This window comes from Silurus aristotelis (genome assembly GCF_946808225.1).
Source record: "Silurus aristotelis genome assembly, chromosome: 2".
In the NCBI taxonomy this organism is placed as follows: Eukaryota; Metazoa; Chordata; class Actinopteri; order Siluriformes; family Siluridae; genus Silurus; species Silurus aristotelis.
In genome coordinates this window covers 10,160,918-10,188,215 of record NC_139575.1, presented here as the reverse complement: position 1 = coordinate 10,188,215, position 27,298 = coordinate 10,160,918, and the positions used below count along the sequence as shown (strand labels likewise).

The following is a 27,298-nucleotide window of genomic DNA, read 5'->3' as shown; positions in this document are numbered from 1 at the left end:
CGAGAGAGAGAGAGAGAGAGAGCGAGAGAGAGCGAGAGAGAGCGAGAGAGAGAGAAATACATACACAAACAGAAAGAGATAGATAGAGGGAGAGAGACAAAGGAAGAGAGTTAAAAAAGGCTACTAAGAAAGAAAGAAAGAAAAAAAGAAAGAAAGAAAGAAAGAAAGAAAGAAAGAAAGAAAGAAAGAAAGAAAGAGATGATAGATAGATAGATAGATAGATAGATAGATAGATAGATAGATAGATAGATAGATAGATAGATAGATAGATAGATAGATAGATAGATAGATAGATAGTGTTCAAAAAAGAAAGAAAGAAAGAAAGAAAGAAAGAAAGAAAGAAAGAAAGAAAGAAAGAAAGAAAGAAAGAAAGAAAGAAAGAACGAAAGAAAGAACGAAAGAAAGAAAGAAAATGAGTTATTAGAATAGCTAAGTGACAAGTTTTAGGAAACTTGTTCTGATTTGGCAGTTTACATGCAACCATGTCCACATTATGAGGACAGAGGAGCAAATAAAAAAAAGAATCAGATTAATTTAGGACTGCTTTCAGGAAATCCAAATTCATATCGTCTTATGCTTTAAAGCAAAACTAAACAAACTTGTGCAGCTAATCTCCGATTCTAATTTTCCAATCAGATCAGAGTAAATATAACCATTTAACCATTGGGCTTTGTCCTACCTGCATTGTTTAAAAAACTAATTTTATATTTATATATTTATATATACATTTTCTTTTGCAAAATACCTACATACATATTTTTTCTTTACTGCAGATCAGATCAAATTTCATGTCAGAAAACATTAATCCAGTGTGAGGGCTAATTCCTTCTTCTGCTCATCCTGGAGCAGCCACATCCTTTTCAAGCTAGAAGTTCCAGTTAAAAAAGAAGCCTTGAAAGCCCCAGAAGTGTGGAGACATATCACATGTAACTTGGGACTAGAATGGGACCTGAAAATCATTTTAATGGGACACGTGCTAATGTAATGCTAGAGCCGGAGCTGATTTAGAGTGGAAATGACCCCTCTTCCTAATGACCTCTGACCTAAAGAGGGTTTAATGCTGGCCATCAAACACTCATGAAGGCTCAGAGAGAGAGAGAGAGAGAGAGAGAGAGAGAGAGAGAGAGAGAGAGAGAGAGAGAGAGAGAGAGAGAGAGAGAGAGAGAGAGAGAGAGAAAGAGAGAGAGAGAGAAAAAGAGAAAGAGAAAGAAAAAAAGAAAAGGCGAAATACAGGTGTGTCGTTTAAAAAGGGCCCAAAAAAAACAAAAACAAAAACCCCATGGTGTGTGGAAGTGGTGCATACTTTGTACAGATATGAAATGCTAATATATTGCAACATAAGAGTATTATTCATTTTTACTGAACTGACGAAAACACCAAAGTGCATTTGTTCTTTTAAATCATACTGTCAGAATAAAACCTATTATAGCAAACTATCACTCCCAATAGACACAAATCTCCCTTTCTGCTGCTACCTGGCACATTTAAGGGGCACAATAAGCAAGCAATCAGCAAGACTGAACGGTTTACACCTGTGTCTGGCAAAAAGACAATTTATCTTGTCATTTCCTATTTTTTACATTTATTATAATGTATGGTTGAATATTCATTATATGTTGCTGGGTCATTCAAATGTGTAAATGTGTGTGTAAGTATCTATCTATCTATCTGTCTGTCTGTCTGTCTGTCTGTCTGTCTGTCTGTCTGTCTGTCTGTCTGTCTGTCTGTCTGTCTGTCTGTCTGTCACACACAATATATATATATATATATATATATATATATATATATATATATATATATATATATATATATATATTAGGGTTGTTGATCGATTACAATATTCAATCTTGATTAATCGCATGATTGCCATATGTTAACTTGAGTGATCATAATGTAATCATACGTTTTTAATAGTTCTAAATGTACCTTAAATTTATATTTTTTCAAGTTTTAATACTCTAATCAAAATATTCTTGTGAATGTTTTAAAGTAATTACGGTGTTGTAAATCGTGTAAATCAAAAGGAAACCAAACAAAACTTTTACTGTTTCCACACGGAGGGTTTTAATTTAATCTGCATTTAAATGCGGATTTTGGTACTTGATTTGACACTTGCTGCATCAGTAAAACAAATGTTTAGTGAGTAAAAATATTTTTTTTGCTGGAGTTTATATATATATATATATATATATATATATATATATATATATATATATATATATATATACATACACACACACATATACACACACACACACACACACACCCCCCCAAGCTACCCATCTTTATATCAAGGCCCAATGTGTGTGCAAACTGGCATTACACAAAAATGCCCTGTGGTTTTAGGAATGCAAAAGGAAGTATAAGTGCGACAGACACGCAACTCTACTGCACACGCCTCGCACTCCCATTCAACATGCGTGGCAAAGTTGAATAAGCTTGTGTGATTGTGTCTGGGTGCATGGTGCATTTTTTTGTGTTTTACACGAGTGTCCGTGCGAGGGTGTGTGCTGTGGAGCGTTTCGACCGTGGTACGGGCACAGATGAAGGAGAGGGCGAATCAGCACTCCGGCAGGGTGATTAACGATGTGACTTTTGTTTTGGTGACGGCGAAGAATTCGCAAGCCACACGGGGCATTCGCAATAATGCTTGTCTGACCTATTTGTTTGCAGAGAAAGCACTAGTAAGCTCATCCTGAGGAAAAGGGGAGGGGGAAAACAGTTACCCTTGAAATGGGCTAGCTAGCTTCATTTGACTAATTTCTATTGTTTCAATGGCTCTTCGCTTTAAGCAAACTAGGTAATGGAGGAATCCAGCGGTATCGATGTGCTAAAGACTATTAAAGGAGCAATATTGGATGTGAAGAGGCAGGTGAACACGTTGGAAATTAGTTGTAATGAAGAACGAAACTGGAGGGCAGTGCGGTTGGAAAACCAGCACGCATTGGAATTAGGAGGGATGATGGGGTTGAAATGCACTCATGATACTCTTTCTTTTTTTGTTCCTCTCATTCTGAGGAATTAATTGCCTAATACATGTGTTTTTGTGTACGAATGTGCGATGAATCCGAAACCTGTCTAGTGAAGATTCTTTTTCTTCACAAAGGCGCATTCAGACAAAGTACACCAAAATATCCTGCACTTTTTTTCCCCTTACAATCTTTTAGTCTTAAGGGTACACAAACTTTCGCACTCCAATATGTAGCCATGTACATGCAGATGGCTGATAAACATAACAGCATAGACTTGCGATGAGCCACTGTGAGCAATAGGAACAGCTTGGTATAGACTTTACGAAAGTATGGAACTGCTCTAAACTAATCAAAACGTTTTTTATAAAAGATATTCCCTCGGCTGGTGTGTGATGATGATGATGATGATGATGATGATGATGGTGGTGGTGGAGGGCACTGTCTACCTAAAGTCTCTCAAAGTTTTTATTTATTTATTTATTTATTTATTTATTTAAATATCTCTATTAACTGGAATATTAAATAAAAAATAAAATAATAAATAAAAAAATAAAAATCACAAACACGCACACACACACACACACATACACACACACGTGCAAACACACGAATATCATGAGCTAGTAAGGGACATGCAAAAGGGGCAAATAGGAATAATTTTGTTTAATTGAGTTTTTTCAGGAATCCTTAATTGAACTCATCAATACTGCAGCTAATTCGGTGTTCGCTACGGAAGCCCTAACAGGGCATGTCGCATTATTATTTTTTTCTTGTTTTCTCATAATCACACCTCAAGTTTCTTGTGGTGTCTCAAAGTAATGAAAAGCTGTTTTCTCACGACAATTTCTGCCAATTTTCCTCTATTTCAGTGCAAATGTAATAATTGCCTGCTGTAAAAATTGACTTTATCTCAGCATTAAATGCTAATTCACTTGACAACAAGAGGTTTCTTAAACATCTTACAATCAGGGACCTATTACTGAGTTGCTGCTGAGGTCGCAAGACACATAAGGTCATGATTTCAATTTATGTGAATGTTAAATAAGCAAATGAATGTTCTGTTCCATAAAATAATTATTTCGCTGTAAGCAGTTGCTTTATAGATGCAATTTGATGATTTCATGCCAATGAAATGGTAAATTATTATACACTCAGGTACTGAGGTGAGGTGAGGAGGTCTGGAGTGCAGTCAGTGTTCCAAATTATCCCAAAAGGTGTTCAGTATAGTCTATAGCAGGCCACTCAATATCTTCCACTCCCACCCATGTAAACAATATCTTCATGGCGCTTGCACACAGGGGCATTGCAATGCTGGAACAGGTTTGGGTCTCCTAGTTCAAGTAAAGGGAAAATGTAATGCTTCTTTCTTTTTACATTTTTATTTGCAGCATTAGCATAATGGGCTGTATATTAAATATTGGGAGAAAAACAGTAGTTTTATGTGAAATCTGACATTGAGCACCCCATATAACTAAAATGTCATGATCCTCCTTTTATAACATCTGTGCAAAGATTCGACTATGAGATTGGTAATCAGGCTCCTCCTTTTAAAGCATTGGATGTTCAACTATTTGGAGTCACCCACAATCTAATATTAGACACTTTTCTCATTTTATTTAAGCCTGATTTTGTTTTTATGATCAAACTCTTGATGTCACCCAAATGAGGATGGGTTCCCCTTTTGAGTCTGGTTTCTCTCAAGGTTGCTTCCTCATATCTAAGGGAGTTTTTCCTTGCCCCAGTTTTGCAAATAACCAGCACTATAGGACCGAAAGACTTAAAATCTCTCTAAAATCTACTCTGTTCATCACTACCCCTGCTTGGCTTCTCCCTACTAACATGAAGATCGCGCAGTCTTTATGTTTCGTATTTCCTGGATTCCATAGATGGAAAAAAAATGTACATTTTACCAAGACAAATGACACTCTTGCTTCCTGTGGCATGATTTTTCACCTTCTTCCTTCTTTAGGCTCTAGTATTTATTATTACTTTGTATACTTAAGTGTCTGTCTTTGTTCTCTGCAGAGAGCCAGATGAGAGGGATGCAGAGGTGATGGAGAGAGCTGGAAGATAGAAAAGCGCAGTAGTGGGTTTATTACTGTCTCTCCCTCTCCCACATCCTGGACTGATCAATACTGGAGCGCTAAACGCGAGGGGCCACGCTGGTCAATCCACCTACGCTATACATATGTGAGTGTATATGTGTAAGTAAAGACTCTCCTGGAAAAGGGAATGCATCTTTTGAGTGTTAAACTTTCCCATGGTCTAGGCAAAGTCGGAACTGTTTGCCTGGGAAGGATCACAACACTACAGGATCAGACTGCATGTAGATTCGTTTTAAAAGAGAATGGACGTTATTAACAGATTGGAAAAACACTTGTCCAGGAATTGATCTACAAAAAAGTGCCAAGCGAGAGAGCGAGAGAGGGAGAGAGAATGAGTTGCAAATTAACGCAAAGAGGCAGAGATGAAATTGCAAAAGAGCAAGACGTGAGCACCACAAGAAAGAAAGAAGTAGAAGAGAATGGGAAGAGAGCGTGAGAGGGGGAAAAGCTGTATGTGTGTGTGTGTGTGTGTGTGTGTGTGTGTGTGTGTGTGTGTGTGTGTGTGTGTGTGTGTGTGTGTGTGTGTGTGTACGCTACCGTAATTTATGCCTCCGCGCTCATACTTTACGGCTTTCTTAATTCAACTCCTGCTACTATTAATGTAGTTAATGTTGAGATTATATCTATTTTCTGGTGGTGGTCAGGATTTACGAGGGCCATTCCTCCCCCCATGCAGCCACCAGAAACACTCAATCACTTGTGCAGCGTTCACTGCTGACTGCACACTCCCACTCTCCCTAACACACACTGGGTCACTGCACTGAGGGCTGGGGACTACACTGTCCCTGTTAGTGTGTGTGTGTGTGTGTGTGTGTGTGTGTGTGTGTGTGTGTGTGTGTGCGTGTGCGTGTGTGTGCGTGTGCGTGTGCAAACAGCGGATGTGTCGAGAATGTCATACGTGGTCAAATACCCCCTCTGAGCTAATTACATAACTTGGCCGTGAAAAAAAAAAAGTATATATACAAATACATGATTTATATACGATCATAATATATACGATATTGCGTTGCATCACGGTGACTATGGCTGCACTGATGTGTGTCTGGGCGGAGAAGAAAAAGAACATGCTGCCTTTAAGCACAGAGCATCTCCATACATTTCTCTTCTCCCTCTCCTGCTCATTTCCCTCTGTTGTAATATTTCACGCAGCGTCATGGCGGTTTAAATTGAAAATCCCTTGATGAATCAATATTTATTGCAGGCAGCTAAATGAAGAGTGATAAGTCACCAGAGCTCGATGCTCTGCCCAGAAACAAGTGCACTGTCTCACAAAATCTAAATTAAACAAATGAAGTGAAGTACGTGCCAACAGCAGGGAATAGGGGGAGAAAAAGAAACGTGCTTTTATTCTAAAAGCAAACGCGTTTGATTTGAACTGAAATCCGGATCAAATCACGAGACACCTAATAAATACACAACACTAAAAGAAATACACAGCATCGGGCTTATGAATAAACATGCCAGCGGATCTCTGTCACATGTCCGATTAACGTGTAAAATAGTTTTAACCTGTGTTAATAAAGTTTAAAACTCCATTCTGGTAAATAACACATTTATAATCTTAGAATCAACTTTATTTTACCTGTAGCATGTATAGTATGTCTGCATCCATATCATCCATAAAAACTGCTCAGTGTGTAATCTTATTCACAGGTTTATACATTATTGATGTATTCTTCATTTCATTTGTAGCCTTTGTATAAATCTGAACTAAGTGCAATTTCAAACTGTGTGTGTTAATTTGCTGATAAACAGTTACAAAGGCTGGTAAAATGTACTAAAAATAGCAGTGTCCTGAATCTGTCTTGTTTGTTTCCACTATGGGAAATAAGTTAAATTTCAGGTTGACTAGTATAATTTGTCGCGCAACCCCAATCCATGCACCAAGAGGCAACCAGGATTTGTTCCTCCAGTTAGACCAGGTTTGCCTTAGACTGTGTTTGACCGAGAATACCTGAGACAGGGTTTGACCGAGACTACCTGAAACCGAATTTGACCGAGACTACAGAGTTTGACCGAGACTGCCTGAGACCGAGTTTGACCGAGACTGCCTGAGACCGAGTTTGACCGATACTACATGAGACCTAGTTTGACCGAGACTACATGAGACCGAGTTTGACCGAGACTACCTGAGACCTAGTTTGACCGAGACTACCTGAGACCGAGTTTGACCGAGACTACCTGAGACCGAGTTTGACCGAGACTACCTGAGACCGAGTTTGACCGAGACTACATGAGACCGAGTTTGACCGAGACTACCTGAGACCGAGTTTGACAGAGACTACCTGAGACCGAGTTTGACAGAGACTACCTGAGACCGAGTTTGACCGAGACTACATGAGACCGAGTTTGACCGAGACTACATGAGACCGAGTTTGACCGAGACTACCGAGTTTGACCGAGACTACCGAGTTTGACCGAGACTGCCTGAGAACGAGTTCGACCGAGACTGCCTGAGAACGAGTTCGACCGAGACTGCCTGAGAACGAGTTCGACCGAGACCGCCTGAGACCGAGTTCGACCGAGACCGCCTGAGACCGATTTCGACCGAGACCGCCTGAGACCGAGTTCGACCGAGACCGCCTGAGACCGAGACCGCCTGAGACCGAGTTTGACAGCGACTACCTTAGACCGAGTTTGACCGAGACTACCTGAGACCGAGTTTGACCGAGACTACGGAGTTTGACCGAGACTACCGAGTTTGACCGAGACTACCTGAGACCGAGTTTAACAGCGACTATCTGAGACCGAGTTTGACAGAGACTACCGGCATTCTTCAATCATATTTATCCAACAAGTCATACACTAACCTGCCCTGATCTGCTGATTTTTAAATGATATAATCAGAACAAAACACTAAACATTTCTATAAACCTTTTATTCCCAGGCACATGTCCCTTGATCCAACCCACATTCCCTATTCCTTTACTTGTTTCTTTAAAGAAGTTTAGGATCATTCAAAAACCCGAACACCTTTTCTAGCATGATTACATTTTAGCATGCGATGTCTGATTACCCAGCACAAATCCACAGAAGTGTCCAAAAACAAAGATAAATAAGTGAACATGAAATAATAAAACAAAAGAGCGAAAAGAAACTGGGTGCTTATGGAGGAAAGAAAATAATAGGGCATTTCATTTCAAATGTGAGCAGTGCTCTTAAGCTGTAACACATGACATACAGCCTCTCTTTTCTAATTGGGTGAGTCTGGGAGAAGGCTAGGGGAAGGATGGGGTGGTGAATAATTTACTGTGAAGATCATCGTTTCTCTGTAGATAACACTGGGTGTAAAATATTTACACCCATGTGGAAGACTGATTCGTTCATGCCATTAAGCAAATGTGATTTCCCACAGTCACTAGTGTCGGACTCGGGTTATGTTCTAATTGGTGGATCTCAGTCCTGAGGGGTGGTGGGCCAGCTTCTAGACTCTAACACTATTTCAGGGCAGTGGTGGTCCAGTGGTTAAGTGGTCTGGGTTACTGATCATAAGGTCGGGGGTTCAAGCCCCAGCACTACCAAGCTGCCACTGTTGAGCCCTTGAGCAAGGCACTTAACCCTATCTGCTCCAGGGGTGCCGTACCATGGCTGACCCCAGCTTCTAAACAAGCAGGGATATGCAAAAAAATAATTTCACTGAACTGTAATGTGTATGTGACATATAAAGGCTATTCTTCTATTGAGCAGACATTCCTACACAGGGCAACACACCAGAGATGTAAGGATTCATAAGATGAAAGACTGGAATAAATGAATGGTGGCTTGCTAACAGTGTTAGATTTATCTAACCAGCATCCAAAAGAACAAATCCAAAGAAATTGATTGTAGATCTTGTTCGAACAGGAAGACATTAGTTCAGAGAGCAGTGGGTTGCAGCACTCAGGCGCCGAAATAAATGTGTCAGCTGCATGTACTTAGCACTATTAAAACCATTACAATCAAAATGCACTTGACCATAATCGATACATCCATTTCATTACTAAATCCTCCCCTATATGATCTGTAGTTTCCCAAATCTCAACATTTAAGTCCAGCAAGGTTACTGTGCGCACTCTACTACTATACACAAAGTTCTCGGTACATTTCTTGGAAGCTGTACCTGTTGAACATTACAAAGTGCTAATACTGGGGATGTATTCCAAAAAATGCTCTCTAGCAAATCAACACAAGTGTGTTACTTGTTATAACATAGAACAACTACATTGTTACCACATAAACATGTAAATTGCTACACATTTATCATTACAGTACAGCGATTTACTGTTATGGAAGATTAATCAGTTTACCTCTGACCAATCAGAATCATGGATTCTGCCACCCATCTCTGTGTTTCAAATATATTTTCTTCTAATTGTAGAGCACATTCTATTTTTATGGATGTAAATCCTACTTTAGTGACCTACGCTGTGGACGCCGCATCTGAAACTGAATCTTTCAAATACCATGGAGCACAATAAATCAAATAAAAACAAACTAAATCTAAATTCCACCTCATGAAATTTTTTTAACTTAATTCAAACATTTAATGATATTGATCAAGCTGGATATCAGAATCTCTTATAAGATGATCAAAGCTTATCCTACAAAATATAAGCCTGTGTTATAAGACTCTCATTCCATAAAATAAAAAAAAATTCATATACCACCCAATTACGTAAAAGCCTCTCATAGAGCACAATGACAGTGTTACAAACTCATCCTGAGCAGATAGTGACCATTAAATGCTATTACAAAAAAAAGAAAAAAAAAACCTATATATTCCCGCATGGGCATGGACTCTATCATAGCAACATGTTTATGGTCTGAATAATAGATTAGTGTGATGAGCAGCACCTTCCTCCTGTCATAATATTAGCGGTGATGAGGTGCTCATATCTCGCAGTGTTATTAAGGCCAGCCAGTTAGTTCATGTTTTATTAGGCTCCTTCCTGGAGTCTGGTAAAAATGCAGCGTGTCAACAGAGACGCTTTAATCAGGCCTGTAATTGGTTATGGTGGACCAAGATTGCATGTGGGCATTCACACACACCTCACACACCATTTATTTTTTATGGCAGAATAGAAGTCATTAAATATAATTCTGTAGAAAACATTAGCAGACGAGTGATGCTGGTGTGACTGGAAGAAAAAAGGGAAAAAAAGATAGTGAGAATCTTACCTTGCTGACTGAACTCTCTTGAGTCTGTAGGAGAGGACGGGGTTGTGGTGCTGGAGCTGGACCCTACGTGTGTCAATCTTATAGCGCGTTTTAATGCCCCTGTGAGGTGCCGGATTCCGTATCGGCTGAGAGAATGAACCTGTGGATGAACAGATAAGACACGTGGTCAGTGACGGGTGACACAAACTGGGAAATATGACAAGAAATTTTCACAGCATGATCCTTGAGTGTTCCTCCAAATTACCTGAAATAAATATATGTTTGTTTGCTTGTAGACTGTCATTTTTATACTTATTGTGGTGTAGTTTAATGGTTCTATGGTGTAGTTTTTTCGTCATTTTTTCAATGTAGTTTTTATACTTTTTGTTTAGCAATTTTTGTTTGATGGTGTAGTTTTTGTCATTTTGTAATGGCTTTTTTATACTTTTTGTGGTATAGTTTTTGTCTACACAATAAGTTGTAAATAAAAATAAACATTAAATGAATTTTTATCATAGATCATCATATACGATATAAGATTTCTTATGAATCATTATTAAAAAAAAAAAAAAAAAATAACAAATGTAAAAGAATAAAAATAAAATCATGCTTTTCTTATTCAAAATGCAATAAGGAATCGAGGATCCACTGTCACTCATGAAAACTGACAGCACCGTGATTCCACCCAATCATGTAAAGCCTCTCATAGAGCACGATGAGTTACAAACTCATAAGCAGATGGTGACCATAAAACTTCACCACAAAAAGTCTAAAAACTACTTTTTGTAATAAAGTTTTTTGGTGGTTTATTTTTGAGGTGTAGTTTTTATAATTTTATGCTGTAGCTTTTGTGTAGTTTCTTATGGATTGGTGTTTCTTTTTGTGTAGTTTGTGTAGAAATTCTGGAACATACAATATGAAGGAACACAAGTCATTCATTTTTAAAACTAAAATTCTGGAACATACAATATGAAGGAACACGAGTCATTCATTTTTAAAACTAATATATATATATATATATATATATATATATATATATATATATATATATATATATATATATATATATATATATATATATATCCCATGTGAAGGGTTTTTCCAAGCCATTACACAAATTTGCTTTACTTTTATATCCAAGCTGGAAAAGTACATTCGGATCAAACGTGGCCAACAGAATATGTTGGAAAATGCCACAAAATATAGTATCCCTGCCCAATCACACACCACAGACTCAAACATCCCCACTGACAAACTCCCTCCACTGGCAGGTACGCTCCTTAATAAGCTGCACATGTAAAAATGAAGGAATAACAAAGACTGAATTTTTATCAGCCTAATAAATCATATCCTCTGCCCCCCCATCCCCCCTTCCCTCTTCTGCTTTCTCTTTAAGTCTCATTTATTATGTCGTTTCACATATCCATCAGAGAAGATATGGAAGGAGAATGCGGAGGGAGAGAATAAGTGTGGCTTTTATTTATTTATTTATCCCTTCATTTATCCATCATGCTGCTTTATGGGTGGCTAGGCATAGGTGACATGCATGCATGCGGGCTGAGTAAAAGATGGACTCTGCATGGCGGCTCCTGCACACTGCCTTCTCACACCAGCGCTAAAAAGCCTCTAAAGATTAATTCCTGCCAGCTACCATTTAGCATGTTAGACAAGTCAGCGGGGAGAATGGAATTACTTACAGAACTTCAAAATTTTCCGTAAAAGCCATTCAACACTTAATAGTATTTCCCTGTTTTGTGTGTGGTGATGCCTGGTTTAGAAGCAATTCCTGTCATCATAGGGTTAAGGAACTACCATGTAATCAACACCATGTCCTTTTACAGCACAGACTCAAATGTTTCAGAGTTTCAAACTAAACCACTTTTCCCTCTCGCTCTCCTACACACACACACGCCCTCCTATTTTTTCAGCCAACACTTTCTCTTTCTAACGAGTGAGCAGAGAATCTGAAGAAATGGAAGCGAGAGGAGGAAAAAAGTCAGCGAGAAACATCGTAACACGTAAGAAGCCTGACCTGAACCTTAGGAGTCTCCAACCATACATCTGCTGATAGATCCAACAGTCTAATGCAGAACAACTTTTAATCACTGACTGTAACCACAATTTAATATATAGGAAATGTGTACTTCTCCACCATTTGGCAAATGCAAGAAGGGTCCTCGCTGCCACACAAGCAGGCTCAAGAACTCTTTACCATCAGCTGTCAGCCTTCTGAACTTTGAACTCAGCTGCTGTAGTGTACGTGACCATTATCACCTTATCCTGAACTCACTGATCTGTACATCTTCAGTCTGACCGGAGTACTGTATATAACAGGATTTATATTGTACAATATTACTCTCTGTTCACACTCTTAATACTCTCATCTGTCCCTTTTCATTTGCAATACCTTTTTACTTGCCTTATACCCCATTCTCAGCCTTACTGTCTAATTACCTTGTGATCTCTGTATGTCACACAATGGTCACTGAGAATATATATATATGCATGCATATGTATGCATATGTACACACACACACACACACACACACACACACACACACACACACACACACACACACACACACACACACACACACACAGCACTAATTTTAGTAACGCGGGATTAATGCAGTTTTTGTTTGACCACTTTTATTAAAAATATAAATAAATAAATTTAAAATACATGAAATGAAAACCTTTAAAGCAACACACATTTATTAATGACGTCCTTTCTTCACTTAGATAAAAATAAATTATTAACTCGAACGAAAAATATCTTTTAATCACTAATCAAACACCAAAAACCGCCATGATGCTCACATCCGGCAGGTAAAACCATCCGTGTGGAAACATAGTAAAAGTTCCGTTTGGTGTCCTCATGATTTACGTAACTTAAAACACCATAATTACTTTCAAACATTTACAAGTATATTTTGTCTTAATGCTTTTTGGTGATTAAAGTATTACAAACTTAAACGAGTCTTTTCATGACAATCATGCGATTAATCACAATTAACTATTTAAATTTAATGACAGCCCTAATATATATGTATATAGCCGCTATGCACTGTTGTATGCATCTCTCTCTCTCTCTCTCTCTCTCTCTCTCTCTCTCTCTCTCTCTCTCTCTCTCTCTCTCTCTCTCTCTCTCTCTCTCTCTCTCTCTCTCTCTCTCTCTCTCTCTCTCTCTCTCTCTCTCTCTCTCTCTCTCTCTCTCTCTCTCTCTCTCTCTCTCTCTCTCTCTCACAGCTAGTAAGACAAAACATGCTGCTTGTCATTTTATCACATCACCGCAAAGCACTTCATCCTGAACACTTGCCTGTGTCAGAAAACTTAGTGACAGCTTTGACTTTTACAAAGTGCTGACCCGAAAAAACAAAACAAAAAAACCCATACCTTCAGGTTTAAAAAAAGAAAAAAGAAAAATAAAGCCTTAACTGTTACTATAGAATTGAAAAAAATTTAAATATATAAAGCTGTCATTTAAATTTCTTAATTCAGTTGACAGTCAAAACTACTGTCAGAGATGCTGTTATTGAAAATTCATCAACACCTTTCTACCAGTCATACGCAAGAATTTAACAGCGATGTGGCAGAAATTATAAATAACATCAATTACTCTTATCGAAGTAATAACATCGTGGCAATGATTCACTGACGAGGCATGTTTTCTTCTTCACTAAAGAGAAATATGCCTGAACTTATGCGGTCAATAAATGTACCTTTGCTGCAGTTTGAAATTTTAACCATGCATATATACATGTAATTTTACACTCATAACATGTCCCCTTTTACACTCTCACAGCATGTCCCCTTTTACACTCTCACAGCATGTCCCCTTTTACACTCTCACAGCATGTCCACTTTTACACTCTCACAGCATGTCCCCTTTTACACTCTCACAGCATGTCCCCTTTTACACTCTCATAGCATGTCCCCTTTTACACTCTCATAGCATGTCCCCTTTTACACTCTCACAGCATGTCCACTTTTACACTCTCACAGCATGTCCCCTTTTACACTCTCACAGCATGTCCCCTTTTACACTCTCACAGCATGTCCCCTTTTACACTCTCACAGCATGTCCCCTTTTACACTCTCATAGCATGTCCCCTTTTACACTCTCATAGCATGTCCCCTTTTACACTCTCACAGCATGTCCACTTTTACACTCTCACAGCATGTCCACTTTTACACTCTCACAGCATGTCCACTTTTACACTCTCACAGCATGTCCACTTTTACACTCTCACAGCTTGTCCCCTTTTACACTCTCACAGCATGTCCCCTTTTACACTCTCACAGCATGTCCACTTTTACACTCTCACAGCATGTCCACTTTTACACTCTCACAGCATGTCCCCTTTTACACTCTCACAGCATGTCCCCTTTTACACTCTCACAGCATGTCCACTTTACACTCTCACAGCATGTCCCCTTTTACACTCTCACAGCATGTCCCCTTTTACACTCTCACAGCATGTCCACTTTTACACTCTCACAGCATGTCCACTTTTACACTCTCACAGCATGTCCACTTTTATACTCTCACAGCATGTCCACTTTTATACTCTAACAGCATGTCCACTTTCACACTCTCACACTGCATGTCCACTTTACACTCTCACAGCATGTCCCCGTTTACACTCTCACAGCATGTCCCCTTTTACACTCTCACAGCATGTCCTCCTTCATACTCTCTTACAGCATGTCCACTTTCCTACTCTCACAGCATGTCCACTTTTACACTCTCACAGTATGTCCACTTTCATACTCTCTTACAGCATGTTCACTTTCCTACTCTCACAGCATGTCCCTGTTCATAATCTCACAGCATGTCCACTTTTACACTCTCACAGCATGTCCTCTTTTACACTCTCTCTCTCTCTCTCTCTCTCTCTCTCTCTCTCTCTCTCTCTCTCTCTCTCTCTCTCTCTCTCTCTCTCTCTCTCTCACAGCATGTCCACTTTTACACTCTCACAGCATGTCCTCTTTTACACTCTCTCTCTCTCTCTCTCTCTCTCTCTCTCTCCTCTCTCTCTCTCTCTCTCTCTCTCTCTCTCTCTCTCTCTCTCTCTCTCTCTCTCTCTCTCACTTTTATACTCTCACAGCATGTCCACTTTTATACTCTAACAGCATGTCCACTTTCACACTCTCACAGCATGTCCACTTTTATACTCTCACAGCATGTCCACTTTTATACTCTAACAGCATGTCCACTTTCACACTCTCACTGCATGTCCACTTTACACTCTCACAGCATGTCCCCGTTTACACTCTCACAGCATGTCCCCTTTTACACTCTCACAGCATGTCCTCCTTCATACTCTCTTACAGCATGTCCACTTTCCTACTCTCACAGCATGTCCACTTTTACACTCTCACAGTATGTCCACTTTCATACTCTCTTACAGCATGTTCACTTTCCTACTCTCACAGCATGTCCCTGTTCATAATCTCACAGCATGTCCACTTTTACACTCTCACAGCATGTCCTCTTTTACACTCACAGCATGTCCTCTTTTACACTCACAGCATGTCCTCTGTTACACTCACAGCATGTCCTCTTCTCCACACTTTCACAGCATGTCCTCTTCTCCACACTTTCACAGCATGTCCCCTTTTACACTCTTACAGCATGTCCTCTTTTACACTCACAGCATGTCCACTTCTCCACACTTTCACAGCATGTCTACTTTTACACTCTCACAGCATGTCCACTTCCTGACTCTCACAGAATGTCCACCTTCCTACTCTCACAGCATGTCCACTTTTACACTCACAACATTTCCACAGGCTGTTAATTTGAACTCAATATAAATGACAGCGCTTGGGAATCCTACCCTTCCTTGACTTGACATCAGTGACAGTAGCTTAAGTATCCTCGACACTATACATCTAAACATCCCCCTTTCTAAGGGCTTTCCAAACCCACCCTTCCTGAGTCTTCCTGTGGGGTGGCTGCATTGCAAAGGATTTGCAATAACATTTCTGATACAACACATGACCCTTGTAAAAGCAAAAACTAAAATGCTAATTGCTATCCTGTATGCAGGCACGTCGGTTTGCACCAGCTCCGCAATTCAGTCATGCCCCAAAAGCTAATATTTACTTTTCTTTCCTAGCTTCACCACTGTAGTACATTAGAGGTATCCCTTTACATCTCAGCTACTGGTAGCTGTTAGATCTTATTGAGATGTTCACAAATTGTGTGCGACACCACATAAGAGCTGCCTTTCCTGTGTTAACAGAGATCATCTGTAACAGATCCTGAGCAAACCATCCTTGGATTACCGCACAATGCCAAATTTATCTTTCACATCTGTTTTATTCACATAAGATCAGATGGCTACAGATAAAACATTCATCCTTTGCCTTAGCATTGATGCTCTGGCAGTGTTCAGCCAGTCCCAAAACTTGTCCTCACCTTGCCCTGTGAGATATTTCTTTTCTAAGAAGACAGATTTTTATTTTTACAGTCTTTACAGTAATCTTATTAACAAATCATTGGTCAGAAAACAAGCAAAAATTAAACGCTCTCCTGAAATGCTCTCCCCTCGGTGCCACCGTAGTAGTTTGTATAAAGCCTTTGCATGCCCTATTCAGAGATAGCGTCTGCCTGCAAAGACTTTGGGATGGAATTTACTAGTGTATATCATTTCATTAGCTTACAGCATTTCCAAATCAGAGAGGCGTTGGAACGAAATACACTGGTGTGCCACTGCAGCAAGCCTACATGATACGACACTGCCACCCCTATGCCCCAGTACTTGTCTGGTTCCTCTCAAGGTTATTTCCTTATGCCATCTTGGGGACAGCGGATCATCAGTCTCCATATGCCCCTGTCCTCTACATCCGCCTCTTTCAACCCAACTACCTGCATGTCTTCCCTCACCACATCCATAAACCTCCTCCTTGGCCTTCCTCTTTTCCTCCTTCCTGGTGGCTCCATCCTCAGCATTCTCCTACTGATATACCCCATGTCCCTCCTCTGCACATGTCCAAACCATCTCAATTGGGCCTCTCCCACCTTGTCTCCAAAACGTCCTACATGCACTGTCCCTCTATTAAAATAATTTCTAATCCTGTCCCTCCTCGTCACTCCTAACGAAAACCTCAACATCTTCAGCTCTGCTACCTCCAGCTCCACCTCCTGTATTTTACTCAATGCCACTGTCTCTAAACCATACAACATCTCAGGTCTCACCACAGTCCTATAAACTTTCCCTTTCATTCTTGCAGATACTCTATCACAATTCTCCACCCACTCCACCCTGCCTGCACTCTTTTCTTCACTTCTCTAACAAGCGCTACACAAATAAAATTGAATTAAATACTTGCAAATGTCAAGTTATATACAGGATATATATTTATATACCTTGTTATACAATATACACCCGCCAACCATTTTATTATTAACAGCATACTAAAACAGGATAGGCCTTTGCTTGGTACTTTGCTTGGCCTCAGTTATTCATGGCATGGATTCCACAAGGTGCAAACTTGAGACTTGAAAGCTGTGATAAGATGGGTAAAGAAAGGAAGCAACAGTCAGATAGGTGGTGGATTTAAAAACCTTGATTGGTATTATGAAGGTCAATATGCGTCGGGAAAACATTCTCGACACAAGTACAGTCTATTATTACAGCAAATGAGGAGTATATAGTCCTCTACAGAGGACTCCATATAGATTACATACAAACATCAGTTTCTGGAAAACACCTTTGTATTGCTTTTCTACTAATCTGATGTAAATTTCCGAAGGGTGAACTCCAGTATGGGGTGTTTCAGAACGCTTCTCCCCAAGTTCCTTCCAATCAAACAAACCAAAGCTGTGGGCCAGATGTTAATAATGCACACAGGTTTGTGGGCCAGATGTTAATAATGCACACTTAGGTCCATAATTGCGCCTTCTGTTTAGTTAAACTGTTCTGCATTCCTCAGAAAAGTAGCAACATTGTAGATTATGTCTAGTTAATACAAAAAAACTAATGAAAACACAAATACACAAGCCTTAATAACACAGCAAGCCATTATGGAATCAGTAAGATACATTATCTTCCACAAATATGTACCCGTTTGTGTGTCCATGTGTTGTGCAAGGACAATCTGTGTCATTTGTGCTACACAGAGTATGATTTATAGTTTCAGCTGGGCAGTGTACAACTGGACCTTAAGGCAAATACCTGTGTATGTGTGTGTGTGTGTGTGTGTGTGTGTGTGTGTGTGTGTGGGCAGGGGAATAGATGCAACCAGAAACTGGAATGTACTGTATGCTTGAACATGTGAGCTTGTAGGATTACTTAGTTGGCTTGAAGTCACTTTTTTACACAGCACCCATCTGTATTGCAGTCAGAGTTATTTGGGCGTCCCTCGGGGATGACAAATTTCGCTTGTCAGTGAGCTCGTTCCATCCACACCGAACCCCTTATGGAGTTATTCACAACACTGTTCTACCTTGCCTACTGTTTAATGACAGTGCTGCAGAACATCGCTACCATGTTGAGCAGTACATGTCGACACTAAGGCAGTGCTCGCTGTCAAGACCCTTTTATTTATGTGTGCGGGTTTGCTTGTGGGTTTTGCGTGTGTGTGTGTGTGTGTGTGTGTGTGTGTGTGTGTGTGTGTGGTAGGGATCTGTCAGTGGCCTATTAAGGGGAAGATTGAGACCCTGCTTGGTACAGACTCACTCAACCAACACAACCTGCTGGGCTTTACAATCAGGCCAGGGGACTCATTCATCGCCCGCTGACAACCCAGCCCAGAGTCTGAGCCGAAACGCACTGCCGATTATTTACTCAGCTTACACCGGCTCCAACCAGCGCCGTGCACTCCCACCTTTATCTCTCCCTCTCTGTCTTACACATACATTTTTTTTTCCTGACAGGTTGCCATGTTATTTGTCTGTCTGATCTCTCACTAAAAACATTTCTACACTGGAAGTTATAGCCACGTGCCTGTCCGTAACAGAAGCACAAATCCAAACGGCACCAACCTCAACTCTTTATTGGACATTTATGGCTCATTCATAAGCATTCCATAAATATTGCACAGAACTGACTTGTGAGGTGGAGACGTTAGGGAAGTGCATGCCTCAAAAGCTTGCATTATAGATAATCGGTGTAAGGCGTTTTATAATATTTTAGAAAAGTGTTAGATAAATATCACCTCCGAATCAGCCTGGGAGCACTGCTTTAAAGCAGAATAAAACCTCTGTAGATTTCTAGACCAGAAATGGGCATTATTTATTTTCAAATATAGCATAATATATAGTATAGTGTCAAATATAGTATAAATATATAATATAATACGATTTTGTCATTAAAGGGGGAGTGGTGGCTCCAGCGGTTAAGGCGCTGGGTTGCCGATCGGAAGGTCTGGGGTTCAAGCCCCGGTATCGCCAAGCTGCCACTCTTGGGCCCTTGAGCAAGGCCCTTAACCCTCTATGCTCCGGGGGTCCCTTACGAGGGAAATATCAAGGTCCGTGACGTCGGAGTGACGTGGGGCCGCCTTCCCGTGGGCTCACCACCTGCAGGAGGGACCGTAAGGGACGGTGCTGTGAGGATTGGGCAGCAGTCGAAGGCGGGGGCCTGCTTAGACTGCTGCCCCCACGACCCGAATTACGGATAAGCGGGAGAAAATGGATGGATGTATTTTGTCATTTATATTTAATAGAGTTAATGAAAAATGGCTTTAAAATTCTTTGGATTTTTGTAGTTTTAAAATACTTTGAAATACTTTGTAAGACGTTTACATGACATTGTATAAAACGTGGCCTCTGATTGGTGCCTACTCGGTAGTTTGCTCAGGCATGTTGAGATCAGAAAATTGATCTATATTTAAGAAGGTGGTCAAGGTAAGAACCGTGCAGGCTGCCAGCATTCATGTTGATCATTTAATAATTGTTAAAATGCTAATATGTTAGTTTTCAACTTCCAAATTGGTCTCCTGTGATTGATAAATAAATATTTGATTGCTTAGTAGGATAACATTAAACTAATTTAAATATTTGTAAAAGATAACACAAGTGAACACAACATGCTGTTTTTAAATGAAGGTTTTTATTATTGAGGGAAAACAAAATCCAAACCTGCATGGCCCTGTGTGAAAAAGTGTTTGCCCCCCTGTTAAAACTGTGGTTTATCACACGAGTTCAATTTCTCTCGTCACACACAGGCCTGATTCCTGCCACACCTGTTCACAATCAAGAAACCTCTTGAATAGGACCTGCTTGACAAAGTGAATCCGACCAAAAGATCCTTAAAAGCTAGATATTAGTGCAAGTTATCGCAAACGCTTGATTGCAGTTGTTGCTGATAAGGGTGGCCCAACCAGTTATTAGGTTTGGGGGACAAACACTTTTTCACACAGGGGCATGTAGGTTTGGATTTAGTTTTTCCTCAATAGTAAAAACCTTCATTTAAAAACTGCATGTTGTGTTCACTTGTGTTATCTTTTACTAATATTTAAATTAGTTTGATGATCTGAAACATTAAAGTGTGACAAACATGCAAAAAAAATTAAATAAAAAAAAATCAGGAAGGGGCCAAACACACCACTGTATGTGTGTGTGTGTGTATATATATATATATATATATATATATATATATATATATATATATATATATATATATATATATATATATATATATATATATATATATATATATATATATTACACACACACACACACACACACACACACACACACTCACCCTATCCACATGTCTAAACCTTTCGAAACCATCCCCTCACTTCCATCTCATCTCTGCTGTGACACGGTAGCAGCGACACCCTGTAGAAAAAGGATCCGCTTAGGGATGATCAAATCCTGTTATCGCCCATTTTCGGATCCCCCTTCTGAAATTTTGACAACTAATTCCAGCTAACTGCACTCCCATTCTTTACTCTGGCATCTCTGTCACATCATTAATCTTATTATTGACAGCAAGAGAACCCCTACTCCTGCTACAATCCCCCTGGGGCTCATCTTCTGATTCCCATTGGGGTAACGGCGCTGCGATTAAGCATTCGCTCGGCTAAAACAGCGATGCCTGGCATGGGTCAAAATAGTGAATTACAAATGCAGGGCTGAAGCTTGTGAGCAAAAAAACAAGCAGCAAGACACAGAGGGAAGCACACAAGTAAGTACTTACACAAGTATGCTTTACCTCATCGCAGTTAATAGCAACATTTGAGTCATATTTTTCAAACTATGGCCAGGGCCAGGGTTATAGGGGCAGCTGTCTGAGTAACATTCTCAACTCCAGATGCTGCAGTGCAACAGCACTCACATCTGCATTTCATGGTGTACTGTAATGATGGTAAGGGAGGGGTGGTGGGTTTTACATGCTCAGAAAAGTACACATCATACTACCAGGCTAGGCTCTGAAAATGCATATCGGAGCCATTATCAAAACATGTTAAGCACAGATCTCGAAAAGGCCACAAAAAATTTCTGCTGCACTGAAAGTGCCCAAGAGCATAGAGAACTATAAATACCTAATTGAAAGAAGCCAGGTTTTGTTCAGAAGATATGGCCTCATGATTTAAGAAAAAAATAAAATAAATAATCATGACAGCTTGGTGTAATGCTTATTTATTTGTATATTTTTCTGACAGCATTTCCTCAAGTTTTACAGTTTTATGCTGTGGATTGTCTGTGAGAAATTATTTCTCGTCATCACGTACACCCATAAGGCATAATTTTATTGCCACCAATCAGGTATAACATTATGACCACCTGCCTAATATTGTGTTGGTCCCTCTTTGGCTGCTTAAACAGTCCTGATCCCATTGAGCATCAACAGCATAAATTTCTTCAGCAATTTGAGCTCTGTTGGATCAGACCACACGGACCAGACTTCACTCCCCAGGTGCATCGATGAGCCTCGGCCGCCCATGACCTTGTCGCCGGTTCACCACTGTTCCGTCCTTGGACCACTTTTGATAGATACTGACCACAAGAGCTGCAGTTTTGGAGATGCTCTGACCTAGTCTCCTATCCATCACAATTTGGTCCATGTCAAACTCACTCAAATCCTTACGCTTGTCCATCTTTCCTTCTTCTAACATCAACTTCGAATACAAAATATTCACTTCACCACTCAATGTTAAATGTCACTATACCTGGTCATGTATATCATAGCAGCTATAAACACCAGCCTTGTGTATATCATATTACCAATAAACCAGAAATCCCTGAGTCCTTTCCTGTGGAGCAAATCACTGACACTGGACCCTCCTTCCATACATGTTACAATAATCTTCTTTCAGAATTCCTATCTATCTTTAAAAAAAAACAAAACAAAAAAAACCTATAGTTGATTACTTCATACACCCTATGTGAACGTTACAATACAATTATACAATGAGAAAGAAAAAAAACAACACTACGACTGAATATAACTGTATAAACCCTACTACTGTCAGAGCTGTGCAAGCCTAGAAAATTAAAAGAAAAACAAAAGCATGGATAGTCAAAATTACAATATAATCAACCATGTGTTTTTGTTGTCCATTAAGGCAATTCAGATGCAGCTTAGTTTCTGAAGTAACCTTGGAAGATGCTATAAATACAAAGCTGCGACAGAAGGAACAAGAGAATCCAAGGGCCGGCTGATGCTGATGGATAAATAGCAGGAGTGTCGACGGACTGAAAAGAGGTCTAATCGAGGAGGCATGAGAGATGGAGAAGTGCTCCAGGAATGAGCCACTTGTTCAGTGGTGGATAAGTAGCAAGTTCAGTGATGTCAAACAGCTCCCGCTTGACCGTGTCAGTCATCACTGTCGCCCAATAGCCAGTGAAAGCCACTAAATCAACATACATTGACCTTGCTGTGGTTAGGACTCATGACCCACTGGTCGAGACCACAACATTATTAACAGATCTGCTTCAATGTCATGTGGGGTAATTAGGGCAGTGTGCGCACAAGTGTCCATTCACACCCCGGCTGCACTCGCTTGTTCGAACGGTGCCCTAGGGTGTGTCCAACCCCGAGCTGTTCATGTCTATCCACTAAATGAACACACTCTCGCATATCCTAACACTCTTCATCTGTCAACCACCTGTCTGCCATAAAAGGCACACAGGAGTCTGGAGGGCCAGTTTCTAGTTGCACAAAACCATTTATCATCCTATTACAGTGTGTGTGTGTGTGTGTGTGTGTGTGTGTGTGTGTGTGTGTGTGTGTGTGTGTGTGTGAGTGTGTGTGTGTGTGTGTGTGTGTGGTCACTTCATATGTTAAGTCTATACTAGTGCTACATGACAGCTGGTAAAATAATATTTTTGTTTAAAACAAATCAAAACGGCTATACATATTCAGGTAATAGAATTACTTATTTTAAATAAATAATTTAAAATAATAAACTGTATAATATACAATGAGAAAGATACACAACATTTTGTACATTTCAGCCTGCAATTAAAAAACTGGGATTTTTTTTACCAAAAAAAAAAAAGAAGTTATAGTGAAAAAGATTTAAACAAAAAAAGTACAAAAAAAAAAAAAAAAAGTTCCCAGGGGCAATCCTTGATAGAACAACATTGAGGCAACTACTACAGCAGAGTCTTCTAAGACATATAAGTATCGGCTTTGTGTGTCTGAATCCTAATATTTTTGCCAATCTCCTATTGATAAAATACATCCCAACAACAAATCGCTACCACCACCATGCTTCACTAAAATCATATCATTTTGAATTGACTTATGCAGGCTTATAGACTACTATGATTTACAGTGATAAGCTGCAATATAAGAGTATTCTATTCCTAAAAATGCTTAATAATTGTGATTTTAGGATGTTAAAATACACCCTTGAAGTTCTAGGTTATGTTCTTTCTAATTTCATAGGTGCAATTTTATGCTGCAAAACTCCCATAGGTATGCTACCGGGTACAGGAAAGGCCACTGAACAACACTGAAACCTGTTTAAGATGACGTTTGGTGCTTTACTTTGCCGGAGTTGGTCATACTACCCAAATCTGCACAGACTGGTCTGAATCACTGTAGCCTTTCTTTCAAATTGAAACAGTCTGGCCATTCTCCGTTATTATTAGGCAAGGCATTTAATCAACAGTATTGCATTGCATTGGATGGTTTTTCTTTATTGCCCCATTCTAAGTGAACTCTAGAGACTGTTCTGCATAAAAATCCCAGAAGATCAGCAGTTATAGAAACAGTCAAACCAACAATAATGCCATGATCAAACTCACATGGCCTCAAATCACATTTTGCTCCATTCTGATAGTTGATGTGTTTATTACCAGAAACATTGCACTGCTGCCCCCAGAGGTGGGAAGTAACAAAGTACAAATACTTTGTTACTGTACTTAAGTAGATTTTTCTGGTATCAGTACTTTACTTCACTATATATATATATATATATATATATATATATATATATATATATATATATATATATATATATATATATATATATATATGTGTGTTTCTTTTCATTGCACACCGTTTTCAGCCCTTCAATCTATTCCTTGTGATTGCCCGGCTTTTCCATCCTACCACTGGTGTATCTTTCCTGGCTCTAACATAGGCTATCCTACAAAGCTATCAACAAACAAGGCAGAAGACAGCAAGTAGTATAAGGTTAATGTGGATGAGACAGAGGGAGTCAGAGATGTAAACATGACTGAGAACAGAGATCTTGATCATCAACCTGATCACTTGATCATCATCATCTTTTCAAAATGCCACCTGGTTCTACTTTAAGATACATATTTCTAATGAATCAGCACTAAAAGTTGGGTAAGTCATTGCTATTTGTTTCTTTTTTACAGGCGGGTGCAAATCATCATGCATATCTTTCAGGAATTTAAAATGAAAGTCTTACCAAATAAACCACAGCATGACCTTTATTGACTCCATACTAATTACAGGCTTGGCCTTAGATGTGACTGGTCTAAGGTGCTTATATAGGGGTAGCTAAGCCTTTTCTCTAAAGTCCGAAGAGGACAAGCTTGGTTTGCCAAGAACCAGGTGTGCTCATTTAGCCAGCAGAAAATGTGTGGATCGTGTTGTTAACCTTAGCTTGTGAAGCCAAGCAAGTATTCCTAAGACAGAGAAAACACTAGTGGCCCTTTTCTTCTTACATGCATTACTTTATGCCTCCTTGATTCAGACTGCTCTTAGTGCTAGTGGTTGTATAACTTCTAATTGGTCCCTCTGGGCACTGAGGAAGAACAGGCATCTGCTTAGGGTGGGCACGGGACTGGGCACCTCACCACTGGAACAGCTGCCCTCAATGTCACTGAGCTTAATATAAGGGCATTATGATATTACAGGCCCAAGACTTTTAGCACCAAGGCTCTGTGATAAGTAGAGGCTTGGACAGTCTAGAAAATAGATTTTTAGTTATCAATTAGCAAAGACTACAACTAGAAGAATGTGATTTGCACTTAAAAGCCTAACAGACAAAAATGTGCTAATATACTGCTTACGTTAGAAAAATTCATTAAATACTAGGGGTGTAACGATACACATATTTGTACTTAAATGATTTGGTACTGGGCTTTTGGTGCAAACCTTTTTTTATGTGCGGGACATAGTTAAAATCTGAGTTCACCCGGAACGAATTAAGTGCTGGACCACAAGTTTGTTTATTCTCTGCCTCACACTTTGAGCACATTTTTTTATTTTACTATCGTTAAACTTGAAAACATACAAAACAATGCCAGGGGTATAAAAATAATAAAAGGAAGACGTTTAGTTAGCGCAGTGTCACTGTGGCTACTTACACTGTACCAGAAATAAGATTTGTTTTGTGCATGCATGAACACGGTAAAGAATCCATAGCGCTAGCTTTAGCCGCTAACTTTTTGGTTAGCGGCTAAAGCTAGCGCTAGGTATTCTTTACCGTTTTCATGCATGCACAAAACAAATCTTATTTCTGTTTTGTCAAGCTTCAAGAATTTCCTGACAAAAGGGTGAAAGGAAAAAAAATGTTTTACCCGAATGGGGTCTAACAAATGTAAACAATTTAATTACTTTTTATCCATCTATTTAGTTTTATTTAATTTATTTAATTTATGCCAAAATAATTGATTACACAATTTAATCAACATAATAAAAGTGTATTGCATTAATTAACCTTAATTTATTTTATTTTTATAAAAAGATATTATTAAACTAAGCAGGCATTTTATGTAAAATTGTTTTAAAAATGTTCAAATGCTGATCACAAATGTTAATAATAATAAACTGCGTTAATAAAAAATGGCAAGCGATTTTATATTTTGCATTTCATCCCCTAACTGTACCGAGATCGAACCGAGCCGTGGCGTAAAAACCGAGGTACGTATTGAATTGTACATTTTTGTATGTTACACCCCTATCATATACTGTATGGCTTTTAAACAAACTGGTGGAGAAAAAGATCCCAATCATGCAGATCACTGACAAAAAATCTAAAATCTAAAATATCTGAAGTTCCTATAAAAACTCACAGGTTAACATATGCCATACGATTGGTTGACCTACTGATTAAAAAACTAATTATACCAATCTAATCAAAAACACTAATAAAATGGAAATAAAAGTGTGGATCAGAGCGAAAGCAGTACAGACTGTGTCACATTAGTGAGAGCAGCTCGATGGGGTAACCTGAGACTTGTCACCTCAGGTTGGTCATTAATATCCACAAACTCGTTAAGTGGAGAATGCCATGAAAGAAGATACGGATAGGACGAGTTCCCTTAAGGGTGGGGAGAATGTCCAAGGCCAAAAATAGTCCAAGGGGTATTTACTACCCCCTCCAAAACCCAGCACCCCTTTCCTAAAAACAACTGAGCTGAAAAAGTGTATAAACTACAGCAGATACCCACCCCCACAAATACACTATAAACATATACACTATTCAGTACACTCTTATTAACAAAGTTCATGAATATTTGTATTAATAAGATTCTCAAATCAATGTTTACAAATGTCCAACAACTTCCGCCAAGAAACAGCAATAGCTCTCTATATGTAGCAAAGTGCCTGAGATCCCTGATTTACACTGATTAAATAAATTAAAATAAATTAACTTATTTGATTAATAATAATAAATAATAATAAAAATATATAA

At 39.2% G+C, this 27,298-nt stretch overlaps 1 protein-coding gene across 1 annotated transcript in view; it reads right to left on the bottom strand.

The window, feature by feature from the left end:
- zc3h3 (zinc finger CCCH-type containing 3) overlaps positions 1 to 27,298 on the bottom strand; it is a 76,146-nt gene that overhangs the window by 25,049 nt on the left and 23,799 nt on the right. The window contains exon 4 of the mRNA XM_083566665.1: positions 10,235 to 10,373. Within this exon, the coding sequence (XP_083422791.1) occupies positions 10,235 to 10,373 (139 nt within the window). The remainder of the gene's footprint in view (positions 1 to 10,234; positions 10,374 to 27,298) is intronic.